Source organism: Helobdella robusta (assembly GCF_000326865.2).
Source record: "Helobdella robusta unplaced genomic scaffold HELROscaffold_65, whole genome shotgun sequence".
Lineage (NCBI taxonomy): Eukaryota > Metazoa > Annelida > Clitellata > Rhynchobdellida > Glossiphoniidae > Helobdella > Helobdella robusta.
The window spans coordinates 740,200-763,982 of NW_008705364.1; the positions used below are offsets into that span (position 1 = coordinate 740,200).

The 23,783-nt window shown below is 35.5% G+C and overlaps 4 protein-coding genes across 4 annotated transcripts; 1 reads left to right on the forward strand and 3 right to left on the reverse strand.

The window, feature by feature from the left end:
- Window positions 1-9,570: 9,570 nt before the first annotated feature.
- On the reverse strand, window positions 9,571-11,348 carry HELRODRAFT_180881 (hypothetical protein; the record flags this gene model as incomplete). Its single annotated transcript, XM_009030166.1, has 2 exons — window positions 9,571-9,773; window positions 11,054-11,348. The coding sequence occupies 2 exons, from the start codon at window positions 11,346-11,348 to the stop codon at window positions 9,571-9,573; spliced, it is 498 nt and encodes a 165-aa protein (XP_009028414.1).
- A 434-nt stretch (window positions 11,349-11,782) lies between these two features.
- HELRODRAFT_180882 (hypothetical protein) lies at window positions 11,783-12,610 on the reverse strand (the record flags this gene model as incomplete). The annotated part of the gene is made up of 1 exon (XM_009030167.1): window positions 11,783-12,610. One exon carries the CDS (start codon window positions 12,608-12,610, stop codon window positions 11,783-11,785), a length of 828 nt encoding a protein of 275 aa, XP_009028415.1.
- Window positions 12,611-13,730: 1,120 nt separating this feature from the next.
- Window positions 13,731-14,106, reverse strand: HELRODRAFT_180883 (hypothetical protein; the record flags this gene model as incomplete). Its single annotated transcript, XM_009030168.1, has 2 exons — window positions 13,731-13,820; window positions 13,873-14,106. The coding sequence occupies 2 exons, from the start codon at window positions 14,104-14,106 to the stop codon at window positions 13,731-13,733; spliced, it is 324 nt and encodes a 107-aa protein (XP_009028416.1).
- Window positions 14,107-21,209: 7,103 nt separating this feature from the next.
- On the forward strand, window positions 21,210-21,551 carry HELRODRAFT_88618 (hypothetical protein; the record flags this gene model as incomplete). Its single annotated transcript, XM_009030087.1, has 2 exons — window positions 21,210-21,332; window positions 21,456-21,551. Coding segments are annotated over 2 exons (219 nt in total), but the record flags the coding sequence as incomplete, so codon positions are not given.
- Between the last annotated feature and the right edge of the window lie 2,232 nt (window positions 21,552-23,783).

Here is a 23,783-nt window from a genome sequence, read left to right on the forward strand (position 1 = left end):
TGAAGACTTGTGCTGGGCAGGACGTGCGAGAAAGAAGAAAAATTCTCATGCACAAAGCTGAATTGCTTTCAATGCAGCTGCTTAAGTCTATGACTGTTAGTAAATATCAGGGAACCAATGAACTTGCCAACATAAAATTACAAAAAAAATGTCAGACGTCCGTTAGTTCTGATTACACAAGAGTTTTGAGATGTGAAATTTGGTTTAAAAATAGCAATTTGAATGATTATAATTTGAAGCCGAAATTGATAACCTGCCTGGAGATGCGTAGCTAGGCTCTGGATGACAAGACAGGGAAGAAGTGGAAACATGTTGCTGATAAGCGAGGAACAGCTAGAAATATTAATTCAAATAGTAATGAGGATTATTTGTTTATTATTTGTTTATTATTGTTTCAATCAATTAAAATAACTAAAAATGAAAAAATTAAATTTAGTTTTTTGGAACCATCAACCTCCTCCTCTTTCTCTTGCACATCATCATCATCGTTATTATTGACATCATCAATGACAACAACTACAGCATCAATTTTAAGTTTGGGCAGCTCTTTTCTGACTGCAACAACAACAACGACATCAACAACAACATCATCAGCATCAACGTCAACATTTACTGCTGCTACAACAACAACAACAGTATCATCAACTACTACTATTACGACCACTAGTACAACTGCTACAACTCCTACTACAACTACTAATAATAATAATCCAAAACTTGGCACATCAACCAAACAAAAACGGGGAAAACCCGGTAATTCTAAAAATAGTAGATTAGTTGATGTGGAGAGAGTTGATGATGACAGTAGCATTGTTTCTCGGGGCGATAATAACATTAACAGTGATGATGCCAACAAAAGAGGCGATGATGACGTCAGCAGAAAGGCCGATGATGATAATGATAACCACAACAACAACAATGGTGATGATAATGATGATGATGCTTCCAAATTAAGGATGGCTGCCTTGGTAAGAAAAATTTGTCTTACTTGTTTCACTGCTGGTTATGTTTTCATTGTATTATCTTTGTGCAAAACAACAACAGCTGAATTGAACTGTTGCCACTAAAGCGTACATATGTTGTCACATTTCAATAGCGTAAGAGTGTAGGTGTGGTCATGGGAGTTAGTGACAGGGACAACATCATCAATAGCAGCAACAACATCCTGTCATCATCAATGTCAACAACAACAACGACGACGACAACCACTCACCACCAACAACAAACTAACTTACTCATCATGCCATCGCAGACTTCAAGCCTACCGACACTAACGATCGAAAATATAACTCCTCCCCTAACCCGCCAATCATCGTCAGCTTCGCAGCCACCACCACCGCCAACAACAGCAGCAGCAGCAACCACAAACACCGATGAAGGTGTTTTAACATCAACAGCAGCTACAACAACGACAACATCTTACTCGCTGCCACATTTGGAAGACATCAGCGATAAAGAGGATACGGACAGCGTGGCGACGTTGAGTGCTGACGAGTGTCCCAACCTCGGCCCAGACGACTTAAACTACCCCACTAACGACAACGTTATCAGTGCTGCTGCTGTAGCTGCTGCCACATATGCTTCTGTAAGTTTCGGTGCTTGTATATTTGCATAATTTATTTCTGCGTTGGTGATTCATTTACATAATTTATTCATACGTAATCAATTATACATCAATTGTAGGTCTCCAACAAACGCCAAAGACAACTTACTGATAACAAGCCAATGAAATACAGTAGCTATTCGAAAAAAAACCCGACAATGATGTCGCTTGATGATAACAATCTCGTGATTGACAGCTCTGTAGGTAGCGTGGTTAACTTAGGAAGGGTTGGGGCTAACTTTGAAAGGGGCATGCCTAACTTTGAAAGGGGCGTGCCTAACTTTGAAAGGGGCGTGCCTAACTTGGATAGGGGCATGCCTAACTTGGAAAGGGGCTTGTCTAACTTGGAAAGGGAAAGGCTTAATGAAGGACGCCATTTATCCGAAGAAATCCTGTTGATGAAGAGGGATGATAAACATTTGAAGATCGAGAGGTGCGTTATATTCATTTACGTATATGTGTGTGTGTGTGTATATGAATGTGTGCGTGTGAGTGTGCGTGCGTGCGTGTGAGTGTGTGCGTGCATGTGTGCGTGTACTATCTTGTCTATAATTATTTTTCATTGTATTACAGTTATAATTGAAATCACCAAATCATTGTTAAACAAACCCCGCAACAACAACCGACAGAGAAAGTATATCGATGCCCGCTTATTCAGATAACGTTTTCATCAGCAACGTCAACAACAACAACAACATCGTCAACAACAACATCATCATCAACAACAACAACCTCGTCGACAACAACAACGATTTCATCTCGAGAGTCATGCGAAAAGGCAGCCCTGCACGCATCAAGGACATCATTCACATGGCCATCGAGATAAACATTCATAATGAGCAGAAAGGTTATTACGGTGATAAAATAATACCTATCACAGTCATTATCAAACATTATATTTCACTTTTTGCTTCGCCATATTACGAATTCATTGTAGTGGTAGTTTGTGAACAAGTTTGAAATGATTGGAGAATGAATGTTCGTTCTGTCTTACAGGCTCATCAAGGAGTGCTCTGTCTTCGCCATTGGTCGCGAGCGCTGGCAACAACATCAACATCAATACCTTACTACAAAATCAGTCGCAAGCAGATCTATACCTCCAGTTGCAGCAGCAGCAACAACAACAGCATCTTGCTTCTAACTCGTTGTTGCACCAGAAACTGCAACTACTGCAACAACAACAGCAGCAGCAACAACAACAACGTCTCCTTATTTGTTTGCCATCCAAAGACATGCAGCAACTGCAAAATGATAACGCTTCATTTTCATCACCATCTCTTTTTCAACAGCAGCAGCAGTTGATGTTATTGGAGCAACAGCTGCAACAACAACAGCTGCAACAACAACAACAAGTACATTTAATTGCATAATAAATGGATTTTTTCAATAAACGTTTTTTTTATCATCAGTATATTATTGTCCACTAATGCTCTTTGCACATCCCTAATTAGGCTGGTAACAGTCGATTGTATGAGCTGGCACTAGCAGCCTCAGCACGATGTCCGTCTGCTGAAAAATCTGCCAACTCATCGGCCTCATCAGTTAGGCAGGATGCCACTAACAACCCCAACAACAACATTCCCAGCCTACAACTGACTAGCAATCTGATCGCAACAACAACAGCAACAACAAAGACAGCCAATCAACGTTCTGCTAATCTTGTTGGAGGTGGCAGCGACAATGTCGTTGGAATTGCTGACGAGGTGGGGAGAGGTGTGAACAGATTGGATGCCTCGCTAATGACGTCATCGTCGTCTCTCTTGACGTTGGTGACGTCATCTTCTACTCTGATGATGGCGACGAAACCTCTGTCCCTGGCCAGTAATAATAGGGGCTCTATAACTAAGGGAACCTCATTCCGAGCTGAGAACGCTATACAGCAGCAGCAACAACAGCAGCTGCAACAACAGCAGCTGCAACAACAGCAGCTTCAAAATCTCCAACAACAAAGTTTATTTCATCAACAACAACAGCAACATTTGTTACAGCAACAATCTCAACAACAGTTTGTTGATAGAATAGATCAACAAAAACAACAACAGCAACCACAACAACATTTAGACAAACAGCAGAATGTGTCAAAGAAACAACAAGCATGGCAGCAAAATGTGTTGTCGGCTGGCCTGGCAGGTCTAACGACTGGCCACAGTCATGGTTCAATTGATTATTTATCGTCTTCGCACGTACTGGCCGAAGATTTTCTAACTGCACATCAGATGAATAAATCGCAACTGCAACAACAACTTCAGCAGCAGCAACAACAACAGTTCAATCTGCAGCAACAACAACAACATCAGCAACAACTTCAGCATCAACAACAACATCGTGTATCGCCACCTTCACAATTGTCCCCATTAGCACTGACGGCATCAACTTCAACAATAACATCGGTCCTGAACTTGCACACTCTAAAGCAACAGAAAAATATTCCAGATAGAACAGCGCACAACTACCAACAACAACAACAACAGAAGCATCATCAACAACTACAAAAACAACAGCAAATGTATTCAAATCACTATGATATGCCAGCAACATATACAAAAAGTTATGATAATGAAGTTAATGCTAATGAAACTTCACAAGAGACTGACGCACAGTATGAACTTGCTAATGTTAAAAGTAAATCCAAATTAGATGCAGCACAGCTGATACACCAGCAACAACATCAGCAACTACTTCTACTACAACAACATCAACAACAACAACAACTGTTGCAACAGCAGCAACATTTGCTTTACAAACATTCAGCAACGTTGACAAATCAACAACAACAAGCGCACCAGCAGTTGCAACACAAACAAGCATTGCAAACAATGTTGATGCCTGAAAAGTTGGCAGCAGTGTCGTCTGAACTAATCAGGACGGCAAGTTCACCAGCACAACAAGATAAACATTACTCGCACTACTTGAAAGCTAAAAAGTTCAGGCACAACCACGATCAACAACAACAACAACATGAACAACAACATCATCATCCAATTGAACAACAACAGAGTGAACAACAACAGCATCGTTTCATTGAACAACAACAACATCATCATCCACAACAACAAATCTATCTGCAACAACACCATCACCCATTAGATGCGAACCAACAGCAGCAACAAGTTAAGAACGAAGGGGAAGATGGCGAGCATAAATATTCCAACAACACAACAGCATCATTTCACTCATTACATCATCATCCAGTGACGTCATCACCTCCACTCAACTTGCACCAGCCGAAGCAACGCCACACATCATCATCATTATCGTACAACAATCTGCCAGGGACCTTTGACCTTTCGAGATTTACGAATGGCGATTCTAATCCTCCGAGTAACATGACTGCAGCCAATCTCATCGAGGCCATAATCTTCCTACAGATCAACAAGACTGAATCCGATGATTTGATAGCCTCCCCGTCGTCATCTTCTCCATCTTCTTCGCTGCCAACCTTGAGCGACAACAACAACAACAGCAACAGCAACGCAAGCAGCTCGTCGCACCTTCATAATCTGACGGCGCAGCAGAAACAGTTACGCTTCCAACAACAAATAAGCGAAATCATGAATTTAAAAACTCTTCCATCTACTACTGCTGCTGCCAGTTCTCTCTTCACTCCTGCTACTGCTGCTACTGCCGCTACTACTTTCGCGATGACAGCAGCGTTGCATATGAACAACTACAGCAACATCAATAGCACTATAGCTGCCATCCTTACAAACACAACAACTACAACATCGACAACAACATCAACAACCACTTGGTCAACAAGTAGAACGTTGTTAACAGCAACATGGCCATCAGCAGCAGCAGCAACAACAACAACAACAACAACAACATGGTCATCATCAACATCAGCAACAAAATCGACGGAACCTCAACGAATTGTTTCATTTCACGACAGCAAGTTCACTTCAACTACCACAAGCCATCATACTAGCAGCACTAAATACTACAACAGCAGCAGCAGCAGCAGCAGCAACAACAACAACGAAAACAACAACAACAACAAAATGAAACGAAAAAGTTCATCAGAAAGTTCAGCCAACTACAACGACGACGTACCGACAAAACTTTGCAAACTGCCATCATCCATGTCCAGCTCGCAGCGACAGAAATTCATGCTGTCCGTTGATTCGCTCCAACAACAACTGCACAAACGTCAGGAGAACATGCACATGCAGCAACAACAACACAGTGACGCCTACCTCCATCATCATCAAATTCACGCACAGCAGCAGCAACAACAACATGCGGACAAAATGCTATCGCAACGACATTACGGCATCTCTTGCAACAAGTTCGTAACGGCCAGTGACAGAATTGAAGCTATCATAGCACAAGATATTGGCTATCAGGCGGAGGCTTGCCACAACAAAGGTAGGTGCTGATGTCATCATCATCATCATCGTTGTTGTTGTTGTTGTCTTTATCATCGTCTCCATTATTTTTATCATTTTCGTCATAATCAGTGTATCATCATCGTCGTCGTCGTCGTCTTCAACAGATTTTCAAATAGCTATAAAAGAATATATGAAGACCTCTGAGGACAAACACACCAACAACAACAATAATAATTATAATACAGACAATCATACTAATATAAACAGATACGCTAATAGCGATGTTAATGATAATAATACAACTTTTACTATTACTACTACAACTACAACTGCTGCCAATACTGTTACTACTACTACCACCACTACTACTACTACTACCACCACTACTACTACTACTACTACCCCTTTTACAAGTAGTAGTAGTAGTAGTAATAATAATAATAATTGGCAAGAAAGATTACCAACACGTTCATCACTTTCATCAATTATAAATAATATTAACAACAAAGAGGCTAATAAAATGGATGTGGACCACGTGGTAAGAAGTGACCAGGCTACTGATAGCTCCACCCACTCTTCATTACATCAGCAACATCAATTGCAACAACATCAACAACAACAACATCAACAACAAATAATTTCAAGAGATCTTTCTCTAGCACAGCAAGCATATCCAACATCAACAGCAGTGGTGTCAGCAACAACAATGGCATCAACATTTAGCAGCAGCAGTAGCGGCAGCAGTGAACTCTTCAAATTAAACGTTAATACATTAACGACAACAACGACAACAACATCACCAAATTATATTAATTGGAAAACCAAAATGTGGAAGCAACACGTTAGAATTGATGTTGTTGTTGATGCTGATGTAGTTGTTGTTGACGATATTGTTGATGTTGTTGTTGTTGTTGATGTTGTTGAGGGTGATGATGACGTTGCTGTTGATGCAGTTGTTGTTAGTGACAAACATAATCCTCATAATCATTATTATTATTATTATTTAGAAAGAGGAACAACTAGAATTGTCAACAGCCTCGACAACATTCGCAACAACAAAAACATCAACAGCCTCATCATCATCAACATCTGCAACATCAACAACAACAACAATATCAACATCAGCAACAACATCAGCAACAACATCGTCCTATCTTACACATCCCTATACATTCACCACTACTACTACTACCTCTGTTGGCGACCCTACTACAATTATTACTTCCATTAGCAACAACAACATCATTACTACGTCAACGCTGATCGGTTGTAGTAGCAGCAGTAGTTGTAGTAGTAGTGGTGGTGGTGTTAGTAATAGTAACGCAATGTATGTGTTTGGTAGCAAAGGTAGTACGAGCAATACAACTATGAATATGAATGACACTGCTCTAAAGACTATTACTTCTACTATAATTACTACGACTACTACTATGATTACTACAACTACAACCATGATTACTACAACTACTACTACTACTACTGCTACTGCTGCTGCTTCTACCAATAGAAGTTATCCTAGTACAGAGAATAAAGATGATGGTGAACAGAAGAATAAAGGTTAATGAATGATGGTGGTAGGGCTGATTATGATGTTGGTGGTGATGATGCTCATTCATTCATTCATTCATTCATTCATTCATTCATTCATTCATTCATTCATTCATTCATTCATTCATTCATTCATTCATTCATTCATTCATTCATTCACTCAGGTATATGCCTTGAAGGGCTGACAGCCGCTTCTATAGCGTCGAATTATTGGTCGTCTAGACGTCTGGCTGACGGTGATGATAATGATCCTCGTGTTGGTCCTGATAACGATATTGCTAATGACGTTTACACTGAAGCGTTGCAGGCTGACGGGCTGAGTTCTGACTCCTCCTCCGTCAAGGATTTGAAGATTGATGAAGATGTCGATGATGATGATGATCGCGATAATAATAATAATAATAAAAATGATAATGATGATGATGTCGAAAAAGTGGGTGTTGGTGATGATGATGGCAACGGTGGTAATGACGTCGTGAAATCTGGAAGTGTAAAAGATGAAAATAGTGATGCTAATGATCGATAGTAATATAAGAGTACGGTGATGATGAAATGACACAAAAATTCGTTCAAGTTTTGTTCCTGTCACAGTATATTGCATGCGACGAATGTTGAGGATGATGATGATGATGCTGAATGGGAAAGTAGTAGTAGTGGTAGTAGTGGTGGTGGTGGCTATGATGACGACGACGGTGGATTATTTGTTTTCCAAGTTTATTTATCTTCAATAGTGGTTTTGTTGAATTGTTTTTATTGCTATTATTACTATTATTGCTATTATTTTTTTATTACTATTATTGTTATTATTGCTATTGTTGTTTTTTATGTTATTAATTAATTAGTTATTATTTTTATATATATCGATGAAAAATAAAATAAATTGTATTTATTTTCTGGGATCAATATGGAAATCGTAGAACTACGACTACTTTTACTACTACTACTACTACTACTAATGCTACCGTTTCATCATGATTTTAACCAACAAGTATGTCTAGTTTGTGATGTGACTTGGTATGTATATATAACGCATTATATATATATATATATATATATAATGCGAGTAAATATATATGAGAGTAATGAGAGTAAATATATATATATATATAAATATATATATATATATATTTACAATATTCTATAAATTCTACCGACTGTTTGGCGTTAATATGTTTGTAGTTCGTTTTTTCGATTTTTCTCACTAAAATTCAAAATAAACTTATTTTTCTAATTCTTGCTGCAAATAAGGCCATATTTCGATTCCGAATGAATCATCGAAAGTGCTCCTTGTTGTATATATAGGGAAATATTGACTTTGTCAAGATTAACTTTGACGTTGTAAAAATTAACTTTGGTGTTGTAAAATTGAACTTTAATGCGAATTAGGTGTCAGGTTTCTTAATTGGCCGGTCTTCTTTGGTCTCCTTCGATAGCATCATATTCTTCTTTGTCACTATTTACGATGCTAGTTTTTATTACTTCTTAGTTTTCGTTGTTGGTTAAGCGCCGGGTTGGAAGTGAGATTGTCATTTTTTGTTGTATATTTATTTTTGGTTTATTGATGTCGATTAGGACTGCTTCTGCAATTTTAAGATGCGTGTAGTTGCTGTTCTGGTTAGGGTTAGGGTTATCTCAAATAAAAAGGAACCTTAATACGTCTAATACCAAACTATCTTCACACAATAAAACAACAAGAAGCTAAGATTGGGCTATTTGTATTTATTATTCTATTCAACGTTTCGGCTGTGCGCCTTCATCAGGAATTGTTACAAATGAATGGAGATGTTACTTATATACTACATGCAAGGTTGTAAAATCATAAAGTTATAATCAGTTCTAAGTTAAATGAATAGACTTTGCCCGTTCTTCTTTTTGATTAATCGTAAAATTGTTGTCTTGCGAAGTTTATTGTTTCTGCTTTGCTCGCTCTTCCTTTGATTAATCATAAATTTGCTGCTTTGCAAAATTTATTGTTTCTGCTTTGCTCGCTCATTTCATCGTAATTCTTGCAATATATAATGTGAGGACTTTGTTCGATTGTGATCATTCGGCAGGATGTTTTATGGTCCGTGTGTGCTCCTGTTGATTTTATATTCTTCCGAATAGGCTTCTCCTCAGGTTTTTCTGTACTTTGTAGGCCACTACTGCTTCTTCCTCGTTAGATATGATATTATTTTTTATCATCGCGAGTAGGATCATGTGGTATATGGATCCTAGGGAAGGGCAGTATGGCTTAACCAGTACGTAATCCTTGGTTCTCTTTACGCTGGAAATGTCTCCTGTAGTTCTGGCTTATGGGTTTAAGTTTATCAAACTCTTTACTTACCTTTTTAAATGTTATTTTCATTTTTTGTGTTTTGTAGCCGCGGAACTTGAGTTTGTTGATTAATCTAAAGCTGGCTTCTTTAAATTGTTTGAATTCTGATGATATGCTGGCATATCTAAGGAACTGTGAGTAAATGATGGATTTGAAGATGTGTGGGGGGTGAAAGGAGTCATGATGGAGAAGGTCGAATGTGTTGGTAGGTTTGAAGTGTGGTTTCGTCATTATGAATGGTGAGTTGGGGATCCCTTTATAAACTGTAACATCTAGGAATTCCACCTCTTCTGTGTCGTATTTGAAGTTGATTTTAATACCCTCTATCACTTCATTTGCCCTCTTTATTACCCCTTCCAGTTCCTCCATTGGTCCGTTAAATACAAAGAAGATGTCATCTATGTACCGCTGGTATCTGACCACGCTCGGGAATTCTTCATTGATTGCCGTGTCCAACTCATCAAGGTAAATGTTGGCCAGTGTGGGCGAGAAAATCTTTCTCATGGCACAGCCATTGACCTGGAGATATTGTTGGCCATTGAAAGTAAAATCGTCAGGGTCTCTCTCATCTTCATGATGGATCTTTGATTCTTCATGTTCGTGTACAGGCTGGCGATGTCTGCCGTGACTAGTATTTGATTTTTATTGGTTAGGGTAGTTGACATTTTCTTCACGAAGTTTCTTGTGTCTTTTACCACATATCTAAGGAACTTATTAAGTTGTTTAAGTTGAGTTTCGATGAATTCGGATATGGGCTGATTTATGGAATTTATATCGCTTATAATTGGTCTCCCTTTGGGCGTGTACTCGTTCAGCCATTCCTGTCTATCCTTGTGTATCTTTGGGAGGGTATAAAAGTATCTCCCCCTAGGCGTCTCTGGTGGCGATAGGTCTGTTACCATCTTTTTGTTTTTACTTTTAAGAACTTTTAACGCTTTGTATTTGAGCGGCAGGGCCATGATCTCCTGTCGATTGGTTGTTGAATTTTTTTGTAAAACGTTTCGTCTTTCAGTTGGCCTTCTGCCTCTTCTATATAATTATCTCTGTTCATTATTACACACATGCTCCCTTTGTCCGCCTTTCTAATGATAATGTGCTCGTTTTTTAATAGTTCTTTGAGGGCCACTCTTTCTTTATTATTGATGTTCGATTTTAAGTTCGTTTTAATGTATTCGCCTTTCCTCTTGTTCGTTCAACTTCTTTTGATATCATTTATCTCTTCAATTGATAATTTCGAATGTGGTGGTATCCAACCCGACTTGAAGTATCTTTTGTAATCCGTTAGATATGGGTTTCCCATCCTTGTTGTATCCATGTTGTTTTTAAAATAATCTTTTAGTTGTATATTTTTAATAATTCTGTCAATTCCTTCTGTTACCTCCGATTTTCTTATACTCCTGGGGGTACAGACAAATCCTAGTCCCTTATTAAGTAAGTTGATTTGATCCTCCGTTAATGGATGTCTGGATATGTTCATTATGCTGGATTGTTTACGCTCCATCTGTGGACGCGTCACGTCTACATGTTTTTTACACTGTACATAGTGCATTGGTTTATTCTGAACGCCTCCATGAACGTCCTCAAGCAAGCGCAGTGCTCATCAGCCCTACATGCATTGTTTAATATGCTCTGTCTTCTCATGAATGACTTTAGGAGTGCATGTGGATCCTTCTTGATATTTTCTTTATTGCAGTTAGGGTGATAGTTCTTAGTTAATATGTATGTTTGCACGAAGATGTCTATGTGGCAAATAAAAATCCAGAACGTGTTGAAAATATTTTATTTAATTCTAAAATGTGTGCACGGTCTGCGATGTCTACACCGGTGTTTCGATGTGATATCTCCTCAGGAATCTGCAGACTTAAATGTATCGTCTAGGTTCCCAATTAATTTTACTATCTAAATATTGAAATTTTTAATTAAAACAAATAATTAAAACTTTAATAAATTATAAAAATTACTGGCGCTAAATGTTGGCGCTAACTATTGAGAAATGTAAATAACAAAAGTATGGAATGGAAGGTATGGAAGGATGTGTTTCACAATCTCTACTGACATTTGCCTGTTCTGTTCTTTGGGGGACGGGTTTATAATTATGTTCTTGTGTACCAGGTATCCGTCAACAATTTTTGTATCATTGTCTAGGGAAAAATTGATCCTCTTTTTGAGTTCTTCTACTCCTTTAAGGCAGCTGAATATTATAGTATTATTGCCTTCTTTGGTTTTGCGGCCAAGGGAGCTGGTTGGAATTGGTTTCCTCGACGCCCCTCTAGTGGTTGGGGGTATGTAGTTTGAGGTTTCTCCTTCCGGCAATAATTCATTCTCATTCAAGTCTCGTATAAACTCCTGTGTCGGTTGGAAGTAACTGTATAGTGTGGCTTGTTTAGATGAATCTAACTCCTTCTCCTCGTCATCAGAATCCCCTTCCGTTACGCACTTGTCGACGTTATCACATGGAATTTCTCCCAGCGTCCTGGTGCTAAGGGTCCTGGTGTGGGTTGGGGTTTTCTCTTTAGTTAGGGTTATGGTTGTAGCTGATGTTTCTTCGTTTCCCTCATGGTTAGAGTTCAGTGTAGGGGTTCTTCTTGGAGATGTGTGCGCATCCCTCACCTTCCCTTGTACCGGGATTTGTTCAGCTATGTCCGTTTGTTGTTGATTGTCCACCATCTGGGGGACCTCATCAGTTTGTGTGCCTTGTTCCATGGTCCAGGTCCCGACCCCTACATCACGTGTGGTCGGAGTACCCGTTTCTTTACTGCGTTGTTGTGGTGGTTGGTTCGGTGTATTGATTGTTTTCGCCCTGTCTCTCATCCTGGTTATATCGTTCAGGCATGAGTCCAGTCTTTTGATGGTTAGGGTTAGGGTTATACAAGAACAGCAACTACACGCATCTTAAAATTGCAGAAGCAGTCCTAATCGACATCAATAAACCAAAAATAAATATATAACAAAAAATGACAATCTCACTTCCAAACCGGCGCTTAAACAACAACGAAAACAAAGAAGTAATAAAAACTAGCATCGTAAATAGTGACAAAGAAGAATATGATGCTATTGATGAAGAAAAGGAGACCAAAGAAGATGACCGGCCAATTAAGAAACCTGACACCTAATTCGCATTCAAAGTTCAATTTTACAACACCAAAGTTAATTTTTACAACATCAAAGGTAATCTTGACAAAGTCAATATTTCCCTATATATACAACAAGGAGCACTGACGATGATTCATTCGGAATCGAAATATGGCCTAATTCGAAAAATAAGTTTATTTTGAATTTTAATAAACTAAACGTTCACCAAAAAACTTTAGTGAGAAAAATCGAAAAAACGAACTACAAACATATTAACGCCAAACATTCGGTAGAATTTATAGAATATTGTAAAAATTATGGTCTATTACCAACATATATATATATATATATATATATATCGAAATATGTATATATATATATTATATCGAAATATGTATATATATATATTATATATATATATATATATAATGTAATATATAGTTCGTTATATTAGAAACCGTTTTTTTTTCTCGAAATTTTCATGTATCATTCTCTTGAGTATATCGTATTTTATTTGGTTTGACACACGCACCCTATATATACATATTTATTATATATATATTATATATATATATATATTCATATGGGTAAGAATATATATATATATATGTGTATATATATACAAGAATAATGTTTTTCCATTCATTCTTTGCGTGTTGTATATATGAAAAAACTATGTTCGTATCGTAATCATAATCATCATCATTATTATTAATATTATTATTATTATTATTACTATCTCTATCATCATTACCATCATCATCATCATTGCAGTACTTACGTACTTACATGAGGTTGGGCAAAAAAAATGACAACGCTATTAGACCAATTTTGATTAAAATTAATAATATTTAATAAATCATAATACGTCATTTAATTTTTTCATTTCTTCTATAATCTCTGAATTACCCTTTTCAAGTTCTTTATGAAACTGTTTCTCTTCATAACTCTTCAGATATGATTGTTTTATTTACATCATTTAATTTTTTCATTTCTTCTACCATCTCTGATTTACTCTGTTCTAATTTTTTATAAAACTGTTTCTCCACAGAGAATTTCTTCAAACAAGCGTCGCAGAAGAATTTTAAATTGTTAGCTGTTATGATGAATTCATAACTCTCATCAGACACTCCAGTAGGAAGAGGAAACAAGGAATCACAATGGAAACACTGTAGAGTCAAATTTGAACCCTCTTTGGCAGATTTGTTGGTAGTTCTCTTGACTTTATCAACCATAATGTAGCAACTTTAAGTTCAATTACGAGCAAATCGTGTTCTACCTGACTGATTGTATAAGTAAACTTTCAAAACAACAATTTAACTCCACAGGCTGAGAGCGTACAATAAACAGGTGCGTGGTCATACCTGACCAGTTAAATGTACAATGTACATGAGTTTGTGTTTATTTATATATATATATATATATATATATATATATATATATATATATATGTATGTATGTAGTAATTTTGTTATGTAAGGTTTTTTACATTCATTTTTTTGGTTTTATCGTAAACTATTATATAAATTTATTGTTTAACGTGCTGGGTTATTAATTAATTGTTCAATCATTAAATTAATTTGATTGATTGATTGATCGATCGATTGATTGATTGATTGATTGATTGATTGATTGATTGATTGATTGATTGATTGATTGATTGATTGATTGATTGATTGATTAACTGAATAATTAATGAGATGTCGTTAATGTTTAATGATAATATTTGAACGTTAAATAAATATCTTGTGTTTTATAAATGTGTTTGATTTGGTTCATTTTGCCAGGATTAAGCAAACTCATTGTTGGCAATACCATGTACAAAGAAATGAGATCTTACGGCAAAAATTGGTATAAATAGTATGGCAGACCGAAAATTAACCGACATATATTTGGCTTTCTGTTTCGTTCGTGTTATTTTCTGATATTTAGGGCGTGGCTGTGTGGTTGGATGACGTCAAATGCAGAAGTTAATACCCACAAACAACTGCAACAACTGCAACAACTGCAACAGCGACGAAAATTGAACCAAACACGCATGAACCATTAACATTAACTTGCACCACAATTAAACTATAGTATGTATTTAATGACCATACACCCTTGTTATTATTATTATTATTATTACTATTGTTAATTATTGATATTATTATCAGTAAAATCTTTGTTTGATCTGATGGCTTATTAATTGTGTAATGTATGAATCATTCTTGTCTTAAATTCCATCAAATCATCTCTAACAACAATCTCACACACATATTATTATTATTATTATTATTATTGTTGTTGTTGTTGTTGTTGTTTATATTATAATTGTTGTTGTTATTTCAGTTTTAGTCGTTATTGTTGTTGTGGCAGTATTAAGTTGCTATAAAAGAGGCCTGTAAAAGGCATACAGATGTATATAAATATGAATGTCGAAGAATAGCATCAGTAGTAGTAGTAGCAGCCGTAGTCGTAGCAGCAACAGCAGTGGCAATTGTGGTAGCAGCAGAAGTAGTTGTAGCAGTACTACAGTAGTAATGTTACTCTTAATAGCAGTTGTAGTGATTAAAAATTCGGATGTCCGAAAAATGCTTTATAAGAAAGAACGTGTTTAAAGTTGACGGCACGATTTCTATTTGACCGTAAACAACAACTTTACTCAATAAAATTCCGCACATTCATAAGGCAGGCTCCTAATAATATTTTCAGATAGCTTTCAATATACGTGACTGTGTGTGTGTGTGTGTGTGTGTGTGTGTGTGTGTGTGTGTGTGTGTGACTGCCTTTGAGTAACCCGATTTTGATGTTAATGTACGCGAATGTTGAAATCGAGTTATTATTATTGTTCTTGTTGTATAAGTAGTGGTTGTAGTAGCAGTGGTAGTAGTAGTAATAGTGTAAGTAGTAGTAGTATTAGTAGTAGTAGTAGAGGTAGCATGAAGTGTACTATCATCATAATCATTGTTAACACCACTAGGTTAATGTTACTTTATGATGGCAATGATTGATATGCATCAGATTGCTTTAGAATTGATTGCAGTTTTGAAGAGCACTGATGATGACTACGATGACTATTATTATTATTATTGTTGTTATTATTGTTGTTGTTTATTGCTATTATTTTTATTATGCTGCATCCTCGATATGGTTATGAGTAATGACACTTTCCTTTGAAACTACCTAAAATTACAAATCCGATATAATGATTCATATTAATAATAATAATAATATTATTATTATTATTAGTGGTGATGGTAGTAGTAGTAGCAGTAGAATTATTACTGCCGATGTGTGCTGTGAAAGCTGAAAGTTGCAGCGATGCTTAGGTCGAAATTGTTCTGCCTAAGTTTTTAAAAGTTCCTAATTAGCACTGGAGACGACTTGTGGTAATAATCCTATTGACTTGACATACATACATACTTACATAAACACACATTCATACATGCACGCATGCATGCCTACATGCATGCGTGCATGAAGGTTAGTTTTAGAAAAGTTTGACACCGCAGTGGTTTCGAAAAAATTTTCAGTGTGGCGGGGGCCGTAGACGAAAGGAGTTGGTTCCAGGCAATGTTGCCAATCTGTCAAGGGGGTTTTGGGTTAGGGTCCGTGGTTGAGCTGGCGCCATCTGCTTGTGTGTGTGTGTGTGTGTGTGTGTGTGTGTGTGTGTGTGTGTTTATCTATATTTCGGAATCACGTCTTATGATTGGTAATATAATACTTATACATCCTGAGAAATTCATCAATTTATATTTGTGAGTGCATAGATTGGTTAAATGGAAAAATTATGTTAAACGTTTTGTTGGATCAATACTTTGCTGACGTAACAAATTATTATTATTATTATTATTATTATTATTATTATTATTATTGGTAGTAGTTCTAACAATTTTATTTTGTAGCATCAGCAATAAGATAAATCATTTTACCTTTTAGTGCCACTGCTGAGACACCCTTATTAATTATCATTTATAATGATAATTAATATTAATTTATTATCATTCATAATGATAATTAATTTTAATTAATACCTTCGTTATGTGATGACGAAAATTGTGGCTAATTATAATCACAATAACGATAATAATAGTTATGGTTAAATGTTTTTTATGTTAACAATTTCTCGACAGATCATCATTAGCGTCATCTTCATCACCATCATCTTCATCACCATCATCTTCATCACCATCATCTTCATCACCATCATCTTCATCACCATCATCTTCATCGTCGTCGTCATCAGCATCATCATCAACAACAACAACATCAACAATAACAACAACAACATCGTCATTCATTTGTTTCATTCGCCTTTTTATTATCATCACCATCATCATCATTGCTTAATTAATTTAGCGCGCCTGTTACTGTGTCACATGATTCAATGTTATTTATCATTATAACCACCAATAATAATAATAATAATAATAATAATAATAATATTCAATAATAATTATAACAATTATAACATTATTATTATATATAAGTATAATTATTATTATTATTATATCAATACAACTATAAACATGTTGATAAATGTAATTGTGGGATTATAATTGATCGATCGATTGATTGATTAGTTGGTTGGTTGATTGGTTGGTTGGTTGGTTGGTTGGTTGGTTGGCTGGTTGTTGGCTGGCTGGTTGGTTGTTTGGCTGGTTGGTTGTTTGGCTGGTTGGTTGATTGATTAGTTGGTTGTATGATTGATTGGTTGGTTGGTTGTTTCGTTTGACTTTATAACAAATACTTCATTTATATTACTCATTAACGATGTTTGTTTATAATAGAATGGATAGTTTTTAAACACGAAAAATATAGATAATAATTTTATTTTTAATTATGCTTATAATTAATCATATATATGAAACAATTGAACAATTAAACAATTAAATGAAGTTTAGCATTAAATTGAACGAAACAATGTTTTCAGGAATTTTGCCTTAGTCATGCGTATGCAAACGTAGATACATACATACAAACATACATACATACATACACACACACACACACACACATACATACATACATACACACATACATACATAAATACATACACACATACATACACACACATGTATACATATATCACCATACTTACGCCGGTATATAAATAGCGTTGTGAAAGCATCTATTGGAGACCTTTTCAGTAGTGAGAATAAAACTTATCTTTTTATATTTCGAATATAAATTAATCTTATTTCGGTTTGTTTTTATTTATTTATTTTGTTTAATTATAGATTATTATTGTTATTATTATTTATTAATGTTATTTTTTATTGTTTTATTCATCCATAATTTCGATGCTAATGTTTTCATTCAATCTTTCAAGACTTGTTGAGAACAAGGAGGATCATCCCAGACAGCACCACTTGAAAGCTCAACAACACTCAACAGTGCAACTGAGAAGCACCATCATGTTTTCGTCATCATCATCATCATCACTACTCCTCTCAACTCCGACCATCAATGAGATATACTCAGCGGAAAACTTATTCTCATCGCCTTCCTTGCTATCACCACCATCATCGTCATCACCAGAATCATCATCATCACCATCATCGCCATCTTTCTTCACGTTCTTGACATCATCATCATCATCACCATCGCTGCCATCTTCACCAGCGCCCTCGTTGCCTTCCTGTGTCTCCGGGTTTAACTATGATGAAAACTGCAAACAGCAGCTGCTGCAGCGACGCCAGCAACAACAGCAGCAGCAACCACAGCAAATGCAGCAGCAACCGCAGCGGCTGCATAACTTAGATAACATCAACAACAACGACAACATCAACAGCAGCAAAGACATCAAAGAAGATGAATTTTTTACGAAAGATTATGACAACAACTGCTTAGCCAACGAACTAGACTTGATCGATTGTTCGTATTTCTTTAAAATTTTCAAGTTTATTTTTCTCTTTGTTTGTTCGTTCTTTTAATCATCGTCGTCGTCATCACGGTTACTTTTTCTCTCTCTCTCTCTCTCTCTCTCACTTCCTCATTTTTTCCAGTTCATCGTTCATTTCGTCCTTCCTCTCTTCTTTCGTTCAGTTTAATTATCATGATTAGGAAATGTGCGCTTCAATATTCTATACTGTATATTTTGTAGGGATGATAGTTCATTTAGATAGAAGAAGACAGTTTGTGGATGACAATTACTCATAATTATTTATAATTATTCATAATTACGTTTTTTTATTATGGATAATAATATATTTTTGGCCGAGAATGGCAGATAACGAGATAATTTTTTTTCTGTTGACGATTTATTTATTCCATAATAATAATAATTATTATTTTATTATTATTCATTTATCTAACTATAATAAATTATAATTAATATCATAATTACATTATAATATAATTAACGAACACACACACTCACACAGGCATCCTGAAAGAAAATATAAATGTTGATTGTCAATCCTTATCGAGAAAAATTCACGCTGATGATGACTTCAAAAAAAATTGCCGTGATGGTGGTAATGGTGATGGAGGCTACGTTTATGATGATGACGTCATCGTCGGTGGTGGTGCTGATGATGATGTCCATAATGACTGCCTGTCTGACATTCTAATCGACGACGCGTTCCTGAACAACTTTATCGATATTGACTACATCATCAACAACCATTATGACGTCTGCAACAACAACAACACAACTACTGCTAACAACAACAACAGCATCGCCAACAACATCACCATCAACAACATCAGCTACAACAACATCAGCAAATACGATAATGCCATTATAGTCGAAAACTCTCCAAGAGGTAATATATTCATACATTACGTTGTACACTATACGTATATAGAAATATGTACAATCAAAGCACTCCAACATGGTTTGGTTACAACAATAAAGTATTATAATAATTATAGTAACTAGCACCGTTATAAATATAGTGCAATCTAAAAATAGAACGCTTGGGTTTTCCCGCCTATTCTCGAACGTCGGGTCCAGTGGAGCGTGAAATAAAATATAATTCAACATTATTATTATTATAATTTATTATTATTATTGTTGTTGTTTATTATTATTATTTTTATTTATTACAAAGAATTCTTTGTAATGTTTCTTAACTCATCAATTGATTTACTTGTTTGTTGTTTTGTTGGTATTGTATGCGTATATATATATATATATAAGTCTGCGTTCATCTCTGTGTTTGTGTGTGTATGTACATATGTATGTGTATGTGTGTGTGTGTATGTGTGCCAATTTTTGTAGCGAAAATGTCCAAAGACAAAAAGAGTATTGTTGTTATTGACAGAAATAAAAATATCAATTTATAGGTTGTTATGATTCCATGGTAGGCACTGTGGCTCAAAAACAGCATCAGCAGCTGCAACAACAACATCAGCTGCAACAACAACAACAGCAGCTGCAACAACAACATCAACAACAACAGCAGCTGCAACAACAACAGCATCAACAACAGCAGTATCAACTACAACAACAGCATCAACAATACCAGTTTGAAGATAGAGTGCAGAAAAAATTTGTAACTTACGATCATTTAAGTTTCCTGCAACATCAACAATATCAACAACAACAACATCAACAACAACAACATCAACAACAGCTATTACTGCTTCAACAGTTGCATCTGCAACATCAACTTCAAGAACAACAACAACAGCAGCAGCATCAGCAACAACAACAACAGTTATTACAACTAGCAGTTTACTCACAAACACCAACTAACTCACCTCCCTCTGACGTTCCAACTTTCTCTCGAACTCGCTCTTCTCATCAGCCCCATCATCATCATCATCATCCTACTCATCTTCCTCACTTCCGTCACCATCCCTATCATCATCATCCTCATCATGTTAATCATTTTCATGCTGGTGACAACCGGAAATTCAAAATCCCAAAAACAAGAGGGAGGCCACTAAAGTCAAAAATTATTTCTCCATCATCATCATCACCATCATCATCGTCATCATCATCACCATCGTCATCATCATCACTATCGTCATCATCATCGCCATCATCGTCGTCATCATCACCATCATCGTCGTCGTTGTTGTTATTAGACAAAAATCCAGCCAGGCAGGCTATCAACAGAGGTAATTATGATTAGATAATTTCATAATTATATTAATAATAATTTTATAATTATATTAATAAATTATAATAATGATTGCTATCGTCATAATTCAGACTATGATGTGACGATGATGACGATGATGATGTGGATAGTTAGGCATGATTCTCCCTTAGATGATAATAATAATCCTTATCGTGACGTAATCACGCAACTACTACCACCACTACCACCACCACCACTACGACCACCACTACCACCACCACCACTACGACCACCACCACCACCACTACGCAGCCAACAAGACGAAACACCTGTGGAAGTTCATGTGTCGGCTGTTGAAGCAGAGTTGCGGCATGGGCATCGATAAGGTCATCCAGTGGGAGAACAAAGAATTGGGAATTTTCAGGATCGTTAATTCTAAAAAAGTCAGTATTGTTTCTTTGTTTTTATGTTTTTAGATTGTTTTATTTCTACACAGTCATACTTAATCATAATTATAGCTATAATTATAGCCATAATTATAACTATAATTATTAAAACTTCGTCAGGTGGCAGAACTCTGGGGCCAATACAAAAGCAGTGACAGAATGAATTTTGAGAAGTTGAGCAGAGCTCTGAGGTGCGTGTTTAATTCATTTTTATAATAATATTATCTGTTCATTTATTCATTCATTCGTTCATTCAATCAATCATTCATTGATCGACAGATGGTGCAAAACATCCGGAACGATGTCAGACGTTCCAAGAGACGGACAGTATCCAAAAAAATTGTGTTTCCGCTTCGGAAAAAAAGCAGAAAATTGGCGGGAGCTGGCTTTTTGAATTGAATTATTATTTATCTTTGTCTCTTGTTTATCTTTGTTTTTTGCTTCTTTTTAAAATTTACTTTTTTTAATAAATTAATCCCACTAATAATTTAAACGGTTCCATCGAATTGATGAACAGTTATTTCTCCGTGATATCAATCTTTTCTTATATTAATACTAATACTATTGATGAATGATAAGAGTGAACGAACGAATGAATGAATGAGTGAGTGAATGAATGAATTAATGAATGATGAATGAATGAGTGAATGAATGAGTGAATGATATTAATATTTAAAAAATTTCGAATTATTTTATTTCCGTTCACTTCATTCCTTTTTTAAAGTTTTTTTTACAAAATAAGTAAGTTACAACGTTTCTATGTGTGTGTGTGTGTGTGTGTGTGTGTGTGTGTGTGTGTGTGTGTGTGTGTGTGTGTGTGTATTGTGTGTGTGTGTGTGTGCAATTGAATTGTCATGCTCAATTATGTCCGTTGTTGGTGTCGTTATTAATTAATGTCGTTGTTGTTGATGATGTTGTTGTTGATGTTGTTGTTGTTGTTGATGATGTTGTTGATGTTGTTGTTCTACCTTATAGATAACGCACATACTTGTTGGGTGCTAATGAAATGTGATAAAATATTTTTATTTCTATATAACTTTAACTTTTTATTAACTTTTCTGCAGAATCATTGTATAATTAACTGGATGAATATTCATGTTTTATCTTTGTTTATTTCTGTTTTATCTTTGTTTATTTCTGTTTTTTTTTTCATATTTCGAAAACTTGAATATTTATTAACAATAACAATCTCGTCATCTTTTTACCCCAGTTTTAAATCAGTATAAAAATAAGCGAATAAATGAATGAACGAATGAATGAATGAATGAAGAATAATTGGCTGAATGAACGATTGAATGAATGAATGAACGAACGAAGGATTTACATCAAAGCATTTATACTCTTGCATAATATAGTACCTCTCTTGTTGTTTTCAAGCCGATAATGTGAACACAAATAAAAAATAATAGCAATAATGATAAATTTATCCATAAATTTATTTATTTATTTTATTTATATTTATAGTAACACATAAAATATAGATCGGTATAGATGGAAAAAAATTTCTTTTCAAAATTGCCGGCTTATATAAATAAATAAAATTGCTCGGAATGTGTGTGTATGTGGTGTGTGGATGTATACACATGCTTGTGTGTGTGTGTGTGTGTGTGTGTATGTGTGTGTGTGTGTTTCTTTGAGTTAAATTCTCCAAAAAGATTATGTAACACTACGCTTTGATTGATGAACGGATTGATTGACGGTTTAAATGAAGGAATGAATTGTTGGTCGGATGAAAAGAAGAATGAATGAGTGAACAATGTAATGAATGGTGGAATAAAATAATATAAAGTTTATAATAATAATAATTAAAATAATATTTACTCGATTAATCATCGTTTCGGACTCGTGGTATCAAATGACTCGCTCTGTTGGTATATATATATATGTGTGTGTGCGTGTGTGTGTGTGCGTGTGTGTGTGTGCGTGCGTGTGTGTGTGTGCGTGTGTGTGAAGTGCGGTGTCATATTTCATTTTAATTCTATCAGAAAAATAAACAACAAAATCAGTTCTTGGTGTTGATGTTTCTCTTCTTCCTCTTCTTCTTCTTCGTTATCTTTTTCTTCTTATTGTTATTATTTTATTATTATTATTATTATTGTTTCATAATTTCGTTTTCACTTCACTGTACTCAACTAGCAGCCAACCGTTCATTCATCTGAAAAAAGTTTACCTACCTCAGAAATTATGAACGAATAATAATGTATATATAGATTCATATATATTTTAATATGGCCGCGTATTTAATTATGATGAATACAACAATAACAATAATATTATTATTATTATATTATTATTATATTATTATTTCTTGCGTGTCATTCGTTGATGAAACAATAATTGCATTGAGGGTGTATTGTTGAGAAAATCTCTTACGCAATATTTCTCTCTTTCTTTCACTTTTCTTTCTCTCTCTCCCTCTCTCTCCCTCCCTCCCCCTCTCTCTCTCTC